Source organism: Hoplias malabaricus, chromosome Y (assembly GCF_029633855.1).
Source record: "Hoplias malabaricus isolate fHopMal1 chromosome Y, fHopMal1.hap1, whole genome shotgun sequence".
Classification (NCBI taxonomy): domain Eukaryota; kingdom Metazoa; phylum Chordata; class Actinopteri; order Characiformes; family Erythrinidae; genus Hoplias; species Hoplias malabaricus.
Genome location: NC_089820.1, coordinates 4,848,560 through 4,865,814, shown reverse-complemented (window position 1 = coordinate 4,865,814; position 17,255 = coordinate 4,848,560). Strand labels below are relative to the sequence as shown.

The 17,255-nt window shown below is 39.2% G+C and overlaps 1 protein-coding gene across 1 annotated transcript in view; it reads right to left on the bottom strand.

Moving 5' to 3' along the window:
- Nucleotides 1-2,491: 2,491 nt before the first annotated feature.
- LOC136677862 (transmembrane channel-like protein 1) overlaps nucleotides 2,492-17,255 on the bottom strand; it is a 30,858-nt gene continuing 16,094 nt past the window's right edge. The window contains exons 6-20 of the mRNA XM_066655534.1: nucleotides 13,863-13,944; nucleotides 13,124-13,230; nucleotides 12,288-12,386; nucleotides 11,954-12,096; nucleotides 11,037-11,181; nucleotides 10,268-10,462; nucleotides 9,993-10,172; nucleotides 9,278-9,430; nucleotides 8,186-8,314; nucleotides 7,655-7,722; nucleotides 6,437-6,676; nucleotides 5,354-5,479; nucleotides 4,808-4,886; nucleotides 3,554-3,683; nucleotides 2,492-2,688 (exon numbers count right to left, since the gene is read on the bottom strand). Of these exons, the coding sequence (XP_066511631.1) occupies nucleotides 2,492-2,688; nucleotides 3,554-3,683; nucleotides 4,808-4,886; nucleotides 5,354-5,479; nucleotides 6,437-6,676; nucleotides 7,655-7,722; nucleotides 8,186-8,314; nucleotides 9,278-9,430; nucleotides 9,993-10,172; nucleotides 10,268-10,462; nucleotides 11,037-11,181; nucleotides 11,954-12,096; nucleotides 12,288-12,386; nucleotides 13,124-13,230; nucleotides 13,863-13,944 (2,073 nt within the window). The remainder of the gene's footprint in view (nucleotides 2,689-3,553; nucleotides 3,684-4,807; nucleotides 4,887-5,353; nucleotides 5,480-6,436; nucleotides 6,677-7,654; nucleotides 7,723-8,185; nucleotides 8,315-9,277; nucleotides 9,431-9,992; nucleotides 10,173-10,267; nucleotides 10,463-11,036; nucleotides 11,182-11,953; nucleotides 12,097-12,287; nucleotides 12,387-13,123; nucleotides 13,231-13,862; nucleotides 13,945-17,255) is intronic.

The following is a 17,255-nucleotide window of genomic DNA, read 5'->3' as shown; positions in this document are numbered from 1 at the left end:
ACCTTGGTGTTCTATCAATATGTTATTTACATGTTTGTTTGTCCTTTTTTCCTCAGTTTTAAGACGCTGTGTAACTTGAGCAGTCATTCCTTTTCACCAACATAAGAGTCTGGTCAGTTTAGAGTTTAAAAAGCAATGGAATACCCAAGTCATGAGATAGACATGCCAAAAAACCTAACAGCCTGCGAATGGTTTCAGAGTCCTATTATTATTATCATTATTAATAGTTGTAGTAGTAGTAATAGTAAAGTAATAGTTGTGTAGCAATTATAACCATACACAAGACAAGATGTAAAATATCCTATGCCAATCCATTAGAGCTTCACACACTCTTCCTACCTGCAGCCACCAAAATTCCTGTTGAGTTCCTACAGCTAAACAGTAAGGTTGCTGTGGCCCTAGAATTAGTGTTAAGTCGTTTTTCCAAAGCATCTCACTGATATCAAACACACAGAGGTTAAATGCTTTTACTGAAGGCCACAATGGCAATGGAAATGCATCATCAGCGGAAATCAAACCCTTGACCTCATGGTTCATGTCAGAAAAGCATTAATAGGACAAAAGGGATATAGGATTGCCATTTATCAGAGGGGAAATAATCATGCATTTGTATTTACCATAATAATAATAATAATAATAATGACTAGTGATTCTACATGGCACCGTACCAAAACTGACACGTCCATCAAATCCAAGCGTGTTCATTTTAATAATGTGTCTGTGTACTAGGTTCTGTGTTCTTATGGTTGGGATTTGTCCAGTGGATACTGTACAGTTAGAGGAGTACCTGTAATATTATGTCTGTCAGAGTGAGAAAGGCAGTGTTATCTGTAGGTTAGATGCCCACATTATTATTAATTAAGTAGATACTTGAGTAAGCTGCATTTGCGAAAGTGGTTCTTCGCCACTGTTGGATACACATTGGAATATTTTGGCTGGAATCCTTAATGTATTTGTGGTGATTTCCAAAGGTGGGTTAAAGGACTGGATCAAAACCTGTCCTGGTGTGAGTGAAATAGTGTGTATGTGAATGAATGTCTGTATGTGTGTTTGCCCAGATATGGATTGCCACTCTGTCTGGGGCAGTCCTCCAGGTGAATGATTGTTACTGGTTGAGAGGATGCTATGCACGTTTGACTGCTGCTTCTCCTCAGTGTGAGTTGATTGAGTGTTGAATGGAATGGCTGTATAAATAATGATAGCGAATCAATCAATCAGTCAATATATACTCGTATCACCAAGCTTGTTTGAGATGAGTTCAACAAGATGATCTTTTGAATGAAAGAAAGTGCAATCCAATAAAAAATAAGAGAGAAACTTTGAGTGGTGTTATTTTATTCAGGAAAATCTCAATTACTAATATAACTAAAAAGTGACTAAAATAACTAAAAAAGTAATAACAAAATTGTTACTGAACTAGCACTGACAATAAGTCATTCACTTAAAGCTTGAGTAGGTGGTTTTGTAGGAAAGAGCATCTAAGCCAGTTGAAAATACAACCAAAACAGTTCCACCACCAACATTCAGCTTTTCTTCCAAAGCCGCTCCCCTAAACCAAAATAGCAGATGTAAATGTGCCTAGGACCAATGTCTAGACCAAAAGTCCAAAATTTGGTCTGAACATAAGAGGTGTTAACAGTCTGGATTAAACATGGGCTTGTTCATGTGCATTTTTGGATTTGGACTTTTGGACTAATTGCAGGAAGTTGAGACAGGCTGTGGTCATCCAGTAAACAACATTTACCTGGGAAAGTAGGGAACATCTGTAATGTTTATGACTGACTAGTACGGTATAAGAAATCGCAGTATACATCACAGAGATTTGACAAAGTTATCTTTGCTGCCAGGTTTTTGTGTCATAAAAGCTGAAATGTAAACAATTTCCCCACTGTGTAGAAACCACACACTAAATAAGGTGTTAAAAAACGCACCTTCAATAGAAGGGCACTGAATAGTCGAGAAAGTAAAGTCCAGTGTGTTTCGGATACAACATTAAGTGCAATCAGTTTGCGTGGCAGGTAGTAGTGCTCTGTCTATTCATTTTTTCCAGCTACCTGCCGAACTGACCATTCACTGAGGTCAGACCCTATACAAACCAGTATCAAATCAGTGTCAAGTATGGGGAGACACAGCCCATGTAGGTGATGACGAGTATGTAGGTATATCATGGAAAGTTCTTTAGTCCAATAACTAAACTACAATTTGTAGTCAAAAATTACCAGATCAAATAATGAAAAAAACTTTAAACTTGGTACAGACCTTTGTGAAAACACCTGAATACATATGCTGCTAAACTACTTAGCATTATAGCTATAGAAATAATGAAGCAATCCTCAGACATCAACCACTGACTCGGCTGGTCATCAACATTGCAGTTCTCTGTAACCCTCTGAGATCTTGCATCTCCAACAGCAGAGTTTGTTAGTGATCAAGGAAAGTGATTCTATGGTAACTTTCTTGTAAAGTCTCCACAAAGATTAGATGTATGTAGTCAGTTCCTACTTGACTGTGATCTGTCCTGTTTTCTAGGCGCTGTGTGTCCAGGATGTCCTTGTAAATGTCCTGGCATTTGGTTGGCTCGGGGTCCAGGGGGTCTATTGGAAGGGTGGGACACACGTTTGCCACGGTAATCCTGGACTGCTGGAGAGAGGTGACTACCACTCTGTCTGCTGTTTCTGCTGTCTTTCTCTAGGGAGAGTCAATCAAAAACAGATTAGATGTAAAACGTAAGGAAGTTTGGAATTATAGGTCATTCTGATATAGCAGAGAAATGCAAATGATGCTCCGTTGTCTGTGTGTCCTTCTGGTTCTCTCTTTTTAGTTAGAGCTGTTATAGTCAGATCTGCTGGATCTCTCTGGTAATGTACACATTCTCTGTTTTACATACACCCAAACAAATCAAAACTAATTCCATGCGTCTACCTTTTTGTGGACGACAGCCCGCCTGTCCCGCTGGACGCTGACTGGATGGCTGTCGAGCTCCTGCTCCCCACTTCAGACCAACTGCCCATGCTCTAGCCTTGGACTAGCTGCCGACCCTACATTGAAATTTTCATGGATTCCTAACTATTTAATTTGACTAATACTATTAATAAGAGTAATATTAATAATATAACCATCATCATTATATACATATTCTATGATTGTATCAGTACACGTGAGCATAACAGCAGACCTATGTGATGTATAGGGTCCTTTTATTTTTGTCAATAATTTGTAGGTAGATTGACCTGAGGAGGATGGGTCCCCCCTTGTGAAACTTGGTTCCTCCCAAGGTTTCTTCCTCAGCTCAGAGGGAGTTTTTCCCTTGGCTTGATGTCCTGAGGATTTTTACATCTTTACATTCTTTACATTTTTACAGTTCATGTTAAAACTTCTGTCTTTACTGGAATTCTGTGAAGATGCTTTGTGAAAACATCAGTTGTAAAAAGCGCTATACAAATACATTTGATTTGATTTTAATGTTATACTGGAAGGATAACTTAGGCTATTTCGTATATTAAAAGTAAGAGAGCAAATGCTTAAAAAAAAAAGGTTGCACACTCAAAATCACCTTTCCCTGATGAATTGTTATTGATTTGTTTTTCCAGCTGCACAGCGGCAGCTATTTTCTTTGCCTGCTCCAGATCATCAGCTGCTTTCTGAGCTGCCAGTTTATTCTTCTTCTTATTCTCCTCGTTTTGCTGTTCATACAAAAAGACAGCGTAGTTAACAGCAATGTCTCGTGTGTATCAATGACAGTTATTTATTTTTAGATTCCCTATACTCTTTTTCAGCTATTTTGATTAACGTGATCCTGATTTTACGTGATATCAGTAAAAGCCCAACTCTCAAAATGTACTTTGTATCTCATGAGCATCATGAGCATCATGACCAGCTGCATCTCTGTCTGGTTTGGAAACTGCACTGGGGCAGATCGCAAGTCCCTCCAGCGGATCGTGAGGACAGCTGAGAAGATTATCGGTGTGTCTCTTCCCTCCATCACAGACATCTACACCACTCGCTGCACCCGCAAAGCACTCAGCATTGTGGGAGATCAAACACACCCTTCACACACACTCTTCAACCTACTGCCGTCTGGAAAAAGGTATCGAAGCATTCGAGCCCTCACATCCAGACTCCGTAACAGCTTCTTTCCACATGCTATCAGACTCCTAAACACCTAGAGACTAAGACTGGACTGAAAGAAGCACACACACACACACACACACACACTTCACACAAACACTGGTCTGTTGGACTGTAAATGAGTGTACTGTTTTCACATATCCGGTTTACATCATGTTTACATCCAGTTACGGTTTACAGCACAAATACACTTTAAATTGCAGTGTCTCTCTCCCTCACCCCCTCCGTACTTATGGTTTTTGCCTTGTCTTGTATTACATTGTATTGTATTGTACTGTAGGGACATTGTTTTGTATTTTTCTTAGCCATATCTTTTGCACTTTAATGTGTGTGCACTGTTTTATGTTGCACTAGATTTGTACTAGTTGCACTTTAATGTTGTGTATTGTTTTGTGTTCTATGTCCTTTGCACTTTAATGCGTGTGCACTGTTTCATGTTGCACTAGCTTTACAGTAGTCACACTTTAATGTTGTGTATTGTTTTATGTAGCACCTTGGTCCTGGAGGAACGCTATTTCATTTCACTGTGTACTGTAAACACTGTATACTGCTGAAATGACAATAAACTTCTTGAACTTGAACTTGAACTTGAAAATTGAGCTCAAACTAAAGTGATGCTTCCCCCTACTGGACAACTTAAGTAATGACATGCTCAATGTAGCTTTGCCTTTCAACTCACAGTCTGTAGTTTCTTCTTCAGTTCCAGATTGGCCTGTTTGTATGTCTTAGACGTGGAATGGAGGTAATATATGGCAAGACTGAAACGACAAGGAAAATATGGCTTATATATACACATCACAGTTATTTATCTCATGGTTTGAAATATCAAGACAACTTCATAAAGGAGCTTTCAGCCATTTCACCACCAAATACAAGAGTTTTTTTTTTTTTTAATGAAAATCTGTATTTATTTATTTATTTGTTTATATTTGAAGTCACTAAATAAACCAGTGTGTTTATGTACTACATAGGGCAGCCCATATGAGGGCAGCCATGTGCAAAGTAGGTTTAGCACAGAATTTCTAATCAACTCAGGCCACTAGACAGCAGTATAATTATGCCTTTTATAATTCTCTCTTTTGAAGCTTTAAACAACAAACAAAATCTCATTTTAATCTCATTCTACTTATCCTGAGCAATTTTAGGAGGATCATCATTACATTTCCTGAGCCATCTATGTGTTCTTCTTGGTAAAACAGTGTCTTTAAACTGGATTGATACTCACATCATGAGCAGCAGGAAGGGCAGGACAAGTCCTGGGTTGGAGGCATAGCTGAAAACTTTTCCAAACCAGGCTGGGAAATCCGTCTCCAGAGTCTCCTGAATCACGTCAAACATCCGGGTTTTCCCACTGCAACCGTAGCACAATGACTTTTTATATTTACATTTATCTGTAAATCTGTGTCCTAATCTGTGCCCTATTCACTGTATTATTTTGGGCTGCCACCACTTCTTTTTAATTTAGCATTTAATCTGTTGTCCCAAACTTTAATCCCAAACTAATACTAGAACAGAATGAATTCAAGTCAGGCTTAGAACTATATAATGAAAAATAATGTTTAATGTCTTCTATTAAAGCAGAATATTTGCTTTTAGTTTAAATTTGAAATTGTTTTTAAATATGTAATTAAATGTTTTAGCTGAAAACAAAGTAATTGAGGGTGGTTCGTTCAGTTCTGGTGTGTCATGGTGGCGCAGCAGGTAGTGTCAAAGTCACACAGCTCCAGGGACCTGGAGGTTGTGGGTTCAAGTCCCGCTCCGGGTGACTGTCTGTTAGGAGTTTGGTGTGTTCTCCCTGTGTCTGCGTGGGTTTCCTCTGGGTTCCAAAACTCAAGAGTGACTCGTGTGTGTGTGTGTGTGTGTGTGTGTTGCCCCCTCCAGGGTGTATTCCTGCCTTGTGCCCAATGATTCCGAGTAGGCTCCAGACCCACTGCGACCCTGAACTGGTAAGCAGTTACAGATAATGAATGAATGTTCAGTTCTGGAGAAACTAGAGACTGATTTGTGATAGGAATGTTGTAACTACATTAGACTGGTTTCCATCACATAAACAGACTGCAGAGCTAGCAAATGGTGTTGAAACATCTTCTGAATTTTATAAAGTGTTTTTTGATTACAGTCGTAATCATCATCTTTAAATACTATCAGCTTGTCAAGCCACCTTTATGTTAGTTGACAAATATTCATTTTCTAGTTATGTTAAATTTTCCTCTCCTGGACACTTGGAAACAGATGGCTGGGGCCATCACTGGGGTGTAAACCTGTGATGATCTTAACACTGATGTGGAAGCTGGTCTCTGTTCTGTACCTGAATGGTCCACAGTCAAAAGACGGAGGGATGGAGACAATAGTGTAGATGGCTGGAAGTGTGGACAGGAACAGGATGACCAGCAGCATGGCCATGTAGAAGTTGTTGGAGCCAGAGGCTTTGAAGACACGCTCCTGAGGCACATTACAGCACATGACAGCCCAGCACTGCAGATACATGGACACATGCAGCCGAAGGACATTCAGAGCTGGCAGACACGGGGCATAGAATGCTCCCATCCTGAAAGAACAATATTATACACTTATACAAACCTAATTTCATGGCCTTTGTGAAATGAAAAAGAAAAATTATTGAAATGATTGGCAAATTCAATTTGTATTTGTATTTTATTTGTATGTTTAACATAATCAAATTCATTGTCTTTCTTAAATAGATGCCTGCAAACTTTGGACTATTGATATTTCCGTCTAGAATTGTTTAAAAATTCTCCCAAAATACTCTTAAACATGTGATATGATCATGCAGTCATATAAAATCAGCATCTAGCAAAAGCGTTTTTGGTTATGTGTGATGACGTGTCGAGACTGATACAAAAAAATCATCAGTGAATAACCCACCAGTTTAATAGCAATGCACTGTTGCTGGGATGTGTTCTCCCCGTGTCCGCGTGGGTTTCCTCCGGGTGCTCCGGTTTCCTCCCACAGTCCAAAAACACACGTTGCAGGTGGATTGGTGACTCGAAAGTGTCCGTAGGTGTGAGTGTGTGAGTGAATGTGTGTGTGTCTGTGTTGCCCTGTGAAGGACTGGCGTCCCCTCCAGGGTGTATTCCCGCCTTGCGCCCGATGATTCCAGGTAGGCTCTGGACCCCCCGCGACCCTGAATTGGATAAGCGGTTACAGATAATGGATGGATGGATGGGTGTTGCTGGGATTTTAGATGTTTCGCAATCTATGGATTTCATGAAATCTATGGATATCTGCGTAAGTAAATATCAAAAGGAAAAATAAAACAATAAAGTCCCAGAACAATTGTGTAACTGAACTGTTTCATTGTTTAATTGCTTAAATCTGGATCAGTTTTTTCTAATATTTTGTGTTTTCAGTTCTCAAATTAAAATAAAAGGTGAAGTAGCATATCGGTACATTGTTTAGGCATCAAATTTGGAAAAAATATAATCTACATTCATTCAGTTGGACATTGGGTTTGTACATATACAGTGGAGTAATGTAAAGTGACAAAGAAATAATGAAACCTTACCAGATCATGCCTTGGTTGAATATGAGGCCCAGTACATTCCCACTCACGTCAAACTCTGAATAGGATGGCTAAAAAAACAATTTTTGGCATTACAGCAGATCCAGGGGTGAGGTTTAGAGGTTTTACATTGTAGAGTCACAGGTTTGTGGAACCCCCTGATATTTAGTCAATTCTGGTACTTTCAGGTCCACTGGCTGTGGACAGCACAGCTTCTATAATCTCCATAGAAAAAAACGTGAAATGAAATGGGATGCTCTGGAGCAAATACACATGTCACTACCTCAATGCCAGTTGTCTGTTAGAGGAATATCCATGGATGGAGCACCATTCTATATCATTTGTAATCCACAACTAATCATCCAACATCTGTAGCTGACCATGTTATTTGACTGCCATCAAATCATTACATCAAAGTTCTGAGGTCTAGTATAAAGTTACTATAGCCAAGGGGACAAACTATTAACTTCACTGTAGAAGAAATGTCACAGCAGGTGTCCACAAACTTCTGATACCTCAAGAACAGATACTCACAAATCCATACTCCAGGTCCCAGCACCAGCAGTTGTTGAGGAAACGCACAAGGACGGCTCTGAGGAAGTCTCCAATAAACAGTGTAATGTAGGTGGTCATGGTGTCTGATATTATCAGCCGGACAAACTCCTTTGTGAAAGGAATTGGGATGGATCACATGTTAAACACATCTGGTCATTATTCAACAGTTGGGGTTTGATAGCTGACTTGAACTAACTAATCTACACCAATAACAGTAAACAGTTAAAACTCGAAATCATAGGTGTTCAGATCCAGACGTTTGATCCAGGCTCCAGGCTGGAATTTTAAATCCAGTGTGAGGTTGTTTAAAACACAGAGAGAAGAGTGTAATGATTTAGGTACCATTTTGCTCAATTTTGAACTGACAGATATTAGCTTAATTGACCAGAGGCTAAGCAAGAGGCCTCTATGTCTAATATTGGTTGAAAATGTGGTAAATGGTGTGTAAAAATACCTCTGGGCTAAATTTGGACCAAATCATCCATCCATCCACTATCTGTAACCGCTTATCCAATTTAGGGTCGCGGGGGGTCCAGAGCCTACCTGGAATCATCGGGCGCAAGGCAGGAATACACCCTGGAGGTGACGCCAGTCCTTCACAGAGCAAACCAGACACACACACAGACACACACACATTCACACCTACGGACACTTTCGAGTCGCCAATTCACCTGCAACGTGTGTTTTTGGACTGTGGGAGGAAACCGGAGCACCCGGAGGAAACCCACGCGGACACGGGGAGAACACACCAACTCCTCACAGACAGTCACCCGGAGCGGGAATCGAACCCACAACCTCCAGGCCCCTGGAGCTGTGTGACTGCGACACCTACCTGCTGCGCCACCGTGCCGCCCCTGGACCAAATCAGACTGACCAAACTGAAATCTCAATGTCTATTTTTGGGCTAAATAATGGCCATGATAGACCAATCAGATTTAGCCCAAACAACAAAGTTCGTGTGATATCTGGTGTTTGATGGGATAAGTTGAAATAATTATTAAATCATGTTTATTTAATTTTTTGGCTGAACTGCTGTACTAAAAAAATAATAAAGCTTAGTAACATAAGTACCTGTCCCACCATACTCTCCCAGCAAGGGCCCCTGGGCACGTCTGCAGGGTCCACTGTGACAGGAGGAGCTGTAGAGTTCTCTGGTAGGGTTCCATTAAAGAGGCTGGCCTGCCATATGGTCATGTTAAACTTCACTACCTCCTCTTCTGCCCTCTGTTAAACCAACAAACAAACAAAAAGCCAGACTGTCTGGAATTATGGGTGACAGAGTAGCGCAACAGTTAGTGTCAGCTCCAGGGTTCTGGGTTCAAACACACAGGATTCAAACCAGGATGGGTTCCTGCTTTGTGCTATGGACCCACCATGACCCTTAACAGGATAAAGCGGTTACAGAAAATGAATTAATGAAGGTCTTGCATTACTGTAGATTATTTGGAAATATCAAAACATGAAAACATGAGTACTGCAAGCCACTGATACTGGAAGGGAGCCTTGCTCAGAAAAACAGTGATCATGTAACTGTGGGCCACAAAGACACTGGGGTTTCAACTAAAACACCAATTTGTTTCCCTGTACCACTGTAGACCAGAGAGCAGAGCTGTGTGATTTTACTTTGGATATTATGGAAAAGACAGATAATATGGAAAAGTAAATTTTAGTTTATTGTGTTAAACAAATGCACATTCATATTCAACATTTATTTGAATTAATTTTTTAAATTTGTTTGCCTCACTTAGGCCTAGTTTAGAGGCTTGATATTTAAGTGAGTACTCACCTTAAGGTTAATCTGGTCCATGAGGGCTATGATGAAGGTGTAAAGGTTTCCCAGAAAGAGAGCGAAGATGCGACCCAGCTGCCACTGCAGGGCGATGCGAGGATGATAATTCTCCAGAGTGCTGATTACATCAAACAGCATTGGACAAAACATCCCCAGCAGAGACATCACCATATTCACCTGGAACGCACAGGTTTGGAATTAGATCTCCAGATCTGTTTCAGTGTCTGCAGCTGCTATGGACACTGTCTTGGTAACGGAGGACCTTTCTTTACTTCGTTTCTCTCCCACCAGCCATAGTTGTCCAGACCCTCTAGAGCAAACTTCTGAGAGCGGCGGACCACAAAGTAGATTAGATACCCACTTCCAGCCAGGCAGCACAGGACCAGGAAGTTGGCCAAAACACGGAGAAATCGTGTCAAGTGGATGTTGTCATCTTTTCTGCTTTCCTGCTCCTCAACAATGGCCTCCTGATGACAAAAAAAGATGTTTGAAATGAAGACAAAGCACATTGTGTGCAAAAGAGTAGGAGTGTTCCTCCCAGGTGATTTGAACATCAGCCCTAAAGCTGATGTAGTAGAAGAGGTGAGTTATCAAGTGGAAAACTGGTTCAAACCACAGGACTGACTAGGTATACCTGGCTGTGCTCTTCTGCAAAGTATGCTGCAGATTGTGTTGTCTTGCAGAGACAAGTTCCTAGAAGCTGACTGTATTTTTGCTTCTGACAATCAAAGTTATTTTCACATTGAGCCTCAAAACACTTTTCTTCTGCTTTAGCTCCTCACTAAAATATGGGAATACAGAGCTACAAATATATAGTGTCTGCCTTATGGACTGTGGTTCTCATATGTAATGACAAGGTGGTGGCATTGTTTTTGTGTGAAACTTGGTGTATGATACATTTTATCTAGTTATGTTATGCTCTGAGTATGCGGTATCGATCTAAATTTATATTTTGCAATACTAATAGGACATTGGGACCCCCCACCCCAATTACAAGTGGGTGCTTTGCACACTGGTAGATCTCGAGTACATTAAACATACCTTGAAGCTTGTGGTGATGGAGGCAAACTTGTTGTCAGCTGTCTCTGGGTTTCCAATCAGATAATCCCAACTGGTGAATATTTTCCAGCTGAAATTAAAGCTGGTGTCATCACCTCCACCATCTTCTTTGGCATTGCGTGCCATACTGTATAGAATATATGTGAAGTGTAAAAGTGGGACTCAATACAGATCAATCAGTACAGATCTTCAGGTTTTAGAATGAAGAACTGCCCAAAATGATTCATAAATTTCCTGAGTGATATGGATTTTAAGTAATAATTTAAAATAATGATTTAACACATCATGTTTAAACATGTCTAAGGCAGAAAGGTCCAAACGTGATTCCGGAAAGTTACCCTCTTGACCCAGGAAAGAAACCCTCTTGCAAACTAGAGTTTAGCTTGTCCAGTCTGCTACTATAACCAAGACAAACTACAGTATTCTGCAAAAAGAGACCATCATTTAATTGTCAAAACAGCCTTTATATTCATAGAAAAGAACACTATTTTTCAGTATTTACTATGTCCACTCTTGCTTTTAGCAGAGCTTCCATTTTTCAAGGTTTCAGGTTTTCGCTTTGCACAGATGTATTTTCACAAGTTCAGTTCATTCCTAGAACTTGGTTGCATTTCCTGATTCTCACATTTCTAATTGCAGACACATCCAATGATGATGCCGCCTGTCAGTTTTCCTAACAATATTTTCAGTTTTAGTTTTTGCACTCTTGTTTGCTTAGAATTTCCGCATCCTCAAGCTAGTAGTATTAGTGCATGTCAAATATTATTAACAATTTATTTGGATAGCGCACTTGTAGAAACTTAAAAAAATATATCCCCAAATACTGTGCACATAATGGTAGGTTTTGAAGTTTTGTATTGTGTTTATTTATAAATAAGAGGTTCTAAAAAGGAACTCACGTTCTAATGACTACCATGTAACTGTAGGCGACTGTGCCCACCCCAACCAAGAAGTAGGACAGGGGCATGCGGAACTTGAGCCAGCCGATGGCACGCTGGTTGTTGTAGTAGCCATAGAAAAGGACAGAATACTTGGCATAACCCTGCAAAAGAGAAATTACTTCTAAATAGACACTAATGCTAAGGAATATAATATGCCCTTTCCTCTGAATGTTGCTATTCACTGATTAAAAACACAACTGTTAGCAAAACAATTGGATGCTTTAGCATTGTACTGAACATGAGTACGTTTTTTTTATTTTTCTCCAAATACTAGAAGTACCTAGTATCTCACCCCAAAGTCCCATAGGACAGCAAAGTCCATGGCACTGGCCTGTTCTTCTCTGGGGACAGTTTTTCTGGGAATGCTCCCATATGGCCGTCCCATTAATGCCTGCAAAGAGAGAGCCATGTTATTTTAGTTTGTTATTGTGTGTTACTGATTAGTTCTCTTGCTTCTTATCTATCCTTGTAGTGGCTAATTCTGGGTAGTTTTCTCTGGTCATTGTTTCCAGGCTCAAAACGATTTCATTAGGGATAATAATGTTGGTATTTCATGGCATATAGTGCCACCTTTTGCTTGTCTTAGCTGATGTTTGGGCAGTGTATGAATATCTGTCAATCAGAGACTTAACACATTTATGCTGGCTGAGGAGCATATTGGCTAAAAATTACCATGCAACACTGGCTTTGACCACAATGGGCAGTGCAGTTGACTGTCGTTTCAGAAGCAGTGATGCAACTGCTGGGTCAAGTTAGTATAAAATGCTAAATGTTAGCCATTTATCTCATCAGCTATCTCCTTCTGTTTGAGCTGCTTTAGCATGCTACATGTTCACCATTTTACTGCATACATTCTACATTTTACTACATTTCTTTCTCAAAGAATATTCAGATCAAATATAAAGATATTCTTCAGAAGTGATGAATAAGTGCAGTAAGTGAGTTTCTAACTGCCTGGTATGGCTTTTGGGATATAGGGCAGTGATGACAACTTCCCAGGCCCAAGACATTTCAGTTCAGAATCATTTGTGATGGCCCACATGCCTGTTAGGTTTGGCTGCCACAGCGACACATGTTAAAGCAGTATTTCACTTGAATTTGAATTCGCTTGACCTTGAAACTTCTCACCTCTGGAACCATGACGAGACCAAAGGTTAGGCCAAAGAGAATCATGTTAATGCCATACATCCATCGGAGAAACAAGAAGTAGGAGGCCACTGATGATCCAAAATGACCTGAATATTTCACAGAGAGAAAAATGCATTAAAACATTGAGTATTCAACCTGCAAAAATGTACTGAAATTCCATAGCTCACATTCAAGGCCCTCAGCACCCTCACTCCTTCTTACCTGTCTGATCTCCTTTTGTGTTATAAGCCCAGTCTTAATGTCAGGTTCTCTTCGGCAGGTCTTCTAGCTGTCTCCTTATCTAACCTTCAGGCTTAACTGAGCTTTCTCCAGAATTACCCCATATCTTTAAAATTCTCACCCACCTTCATGTAGACAATCCACTTATCTCTATAATTAAAACTTACCTGTTCTCACTTACATATAACCCAAACCAAACTTAATCTGCCTCCCACATTTCTCTCGCCATTTCCTCATCACATCTCTGTACCCTAGTCCATGTTTATGTATCTGTACTGTACCTTTTGTTTTAAATTTACTCTGTTATTTATGTTTTATGATTCTGTATGTGTTTGGGAGCAGTAATAACAATAAAGATAATAATAAATTATATATATATATATATATATATATATATATATATATATATATATATATATATATATAATATGAGCCCCTTCTGGATAGTATGCTGCCTGCTAATCAGAGTTAAAAAAGGAATGAAAAATCTTTCACATACTTTCAATTTCCTTAATCTTCATCTCCCATGGTATGCAGGCCGTCTTGAAATTCTCAAAATCTCTCTGAAACTTCATCCATTTCTGAAGCACACAGGAGCACAGAATTTGAAACATTCCGTCTCTATTTTAAGAACATTCACTTCTAGAAATATTTATACTAAATAAATCATGCTAAAAATGGAATATAAAATGACCCACATAAAACTGAAGTATATTTCCCCAAGTAACTTTATGGTCCAGAAAGAAACTTAACACCTAATGAATTCCTAATAAACTTAATATTTAGAATAAACAGAAAAGTAATTTAATATCTTTAGTAAATAGCTATTAGTATTAATATCTAGTATGAATTTCTGAAAATATATATCCAGAATAAATTCCTAATTTCAAGAATGAATTTATAATAAAAAGAATATCCACAACAAAAACTATTATATCTCACTCATTATAATACTAAATTATATTTCTTCATGTATTATTCCTACACTTAAAAAAAATACTCTTTGAATTTACTTTTTTGTTTTCATCAAAGGGTTTGCATCCAGATAATGGAAAATGGAATTATTATTTAATTTTATGCAAGATTTCAGTGTCTCCAAGAATAATAAGGAGTTAGTAATTTTACTTTTCTTGAGTTTATTACTAACATTTTCAATGTATTATTACTATTATTTTTATTTTTAATTTTTTTGCACCTTTTTCTGTTTTTTCAAAACATTTACTCTAACCTGAAAAACTTGTAACAGTCTAGTTAGTTGTTTTTTTATCTATTTATTTTTAGTTTTGTTTGTTTTGTTTGTGAATAAAATGCCCTAAAATATATATTTATATATTTTATTTTATTTTATTTTATTTTATTTGTTTAATTAAACCAAAATGTGTGGTAGACATGTTGTAAATTCCTATTGGCAAGTTAAACCTATCTAATGATTGAGTAAATATAGCATTTGGCCTCTTTTCTGAAAGGTTAATAGTAACTAATTAGTTTAACTAATTAGTATTACTATTAGTTTCAGCAGAGCAATATTTCTTATAAACAACATATTCTTTATGATTAATTGTACTTGTGCTCAAATATATATGCACATTCTTGCAAAAATGTGCTTCCGGGTTGCGAGAGATACACTGGCGCGTTTGGCTGCCGCTTCTCCCCCGGTGATAAAGTTTTTATTAGTTTTAAAGTTTGTATTCGGTTTTTCTGCCCGCTGTGTGCAAAAGTGCTGCGGAACCCAACACACTGTATTGAACTTTTTACTGGATTTACTGTAATATGAGCCTTGTGGATTTCTCCTTGTGGCTCTGAGCTCTCTTAGAGTTTAGCGTCCGTAACTGTGCTTAACATCTGCTGCGAGAGCACCTGTGTTGCCCGTGCTATATGGATTATTTCGGGTTTATTTCTCTGGCTTCTACTGGGCTGTTATGACTGCAACTTCCATTGTGGCCTTATCATGACGACAAGGAGGATAAGGTACTCTTTTGGTGAACTTTTTACGCTCCGAAATGCACAGTGTAAAACTCCTGGTCCTCTATTGATCCATCGTCACCTTGGTATTTTGCGTTGACCTAAATATTGTCATCGGGGTCTTGGTCGGACTTATAACTACTATCAGCACCCCAACAATATTCCCTCGCTGTGGTCAACATGTCGCCATAAATCTTCCCAGGCGACGACAGGCTCAACTGATCACGCAAATAACCGGAACCTGTGTTAGGTGTCTACAACATCTCTACACGCTCCGAGCACTGATCATAATCTTAAATGTGCTCTGTTTAATGTTCGTTCCTTAAATAATAAGGCAACGTTTGTCGCAGATACTATCCAGGAACATGACATTGACCTGCTCTGTCTCACGGAAACCTGGCAGCGACCCAATGAGTTTTTCGCGCTCAATGAGTTTTTCGCGCTCAATCAGACTGCCTCCACATTATCAATACATGGATAAACCTCGTTTAACTGGACGAGGAGGAGGACTTGCAGTGGTGTACAGCCCTGGCCTCAAAGTTAAAACAGTTTTAATCCCAAATATGGCATCGTTTGAGTGTTTGGCGCTGTTGGTCTCTGCTGTTAAACCTGTATTGGTTCTGCTTATCTATCGTCCCCCAAAAACCTCACCGGTTTTTATGGCAGAGTTTTCTGAGCTAATCTCCACACTTATTCCTGTGTATTCTGTATTTGTTACTGCTTGGTGACTTTAATATTCATATCAATTCTGGTAACTGTTTGTTTGCTAAAGAATTTCTTAATGTTTTACAGAGCTTTGATATTTCTCAGCACGTTGATTTTCTTACACATAACAAGAGCCACACCTTAGACATTCTTTGCACTATGGGTAAAACCCCGTTTAATGTGAGAGGCATTGATCTGTGTGTATCTGACCATAAAGCTGTGTTCTTTGACTTTCCACTATCATGTCAACAGCGAGGGCAACATCAATCACGCCAGTTTACATTCCGGAGCGTTAAAAATATCAGTCCTCCTGCTGTTATGGAGATGCTCAGTCAGAGCCCGGTACCTGATTGCTTAGATCCTGATTTGCTAGTGACCCACTATGACGAAACATTGTCACATATTTTAAACCACCTGGCACCTCTAGGAACACGCTTGGTTACATTTTCTCAGCCTGCTCCCTGGTACAATGCTGAGCTGCGCAAGCTGAAAGCTGCTGGTCGTCAGCTTGCACGGCTCTCAAACAGAACTGGCCTGACTGTGCCTGCCCTTGCTTACAGTGATCATGTCTTGTTTTATAACAATCTACAGGAAGCTAAAACACTCTATTATTCTGATGTTATTCATGGTGCCCACAGTAACCCTAGAGCTCTCTATTCTACTGTTAATAAGCTATTGAGCCCTGTGAAAAATTTCTCTATGGTTCCTTCAGCTGAACTCTGCTCTCGGTTCATGGAGTTTTTCAATCCTAAAATACTTACAATTTACTCTCAGTTCCAGCCCTCTGCAACCAGGCTAAACATTCCACAACTATCTCCTCAGTTCAGCAGCGACTATTTTTCCACCTTCAATACTGTAAATCAACAGTCAACATCAATCTTGTTTCACAGATTATTAATTTCTCAAGGGCAACTTCATGTCAATTAGACCCTTTTTCTACACAGCAGGTGAAAGCCTGTTCTCCATTTATCTGTTCTTTTATTACCAAAATTATCAATGCTTCACTGTTCTCAAGAAGCCTGGCTTAGATCAAATTATAGCAAATTATAGGCCCATCTCTAATCTTCCTTTACTTGCTAAACTGTTGGAGCAAGTAGCTGCTCAGTTAACAGAACATATTCAATCATGTGATCTGTTTGAGGTCTTCCAATCAGGTTTTAGGAGGAATCACAGCACTGGAATCACAGCACTGAAACTGCTCTTGTTAGGGTTGTCAATGACTTGC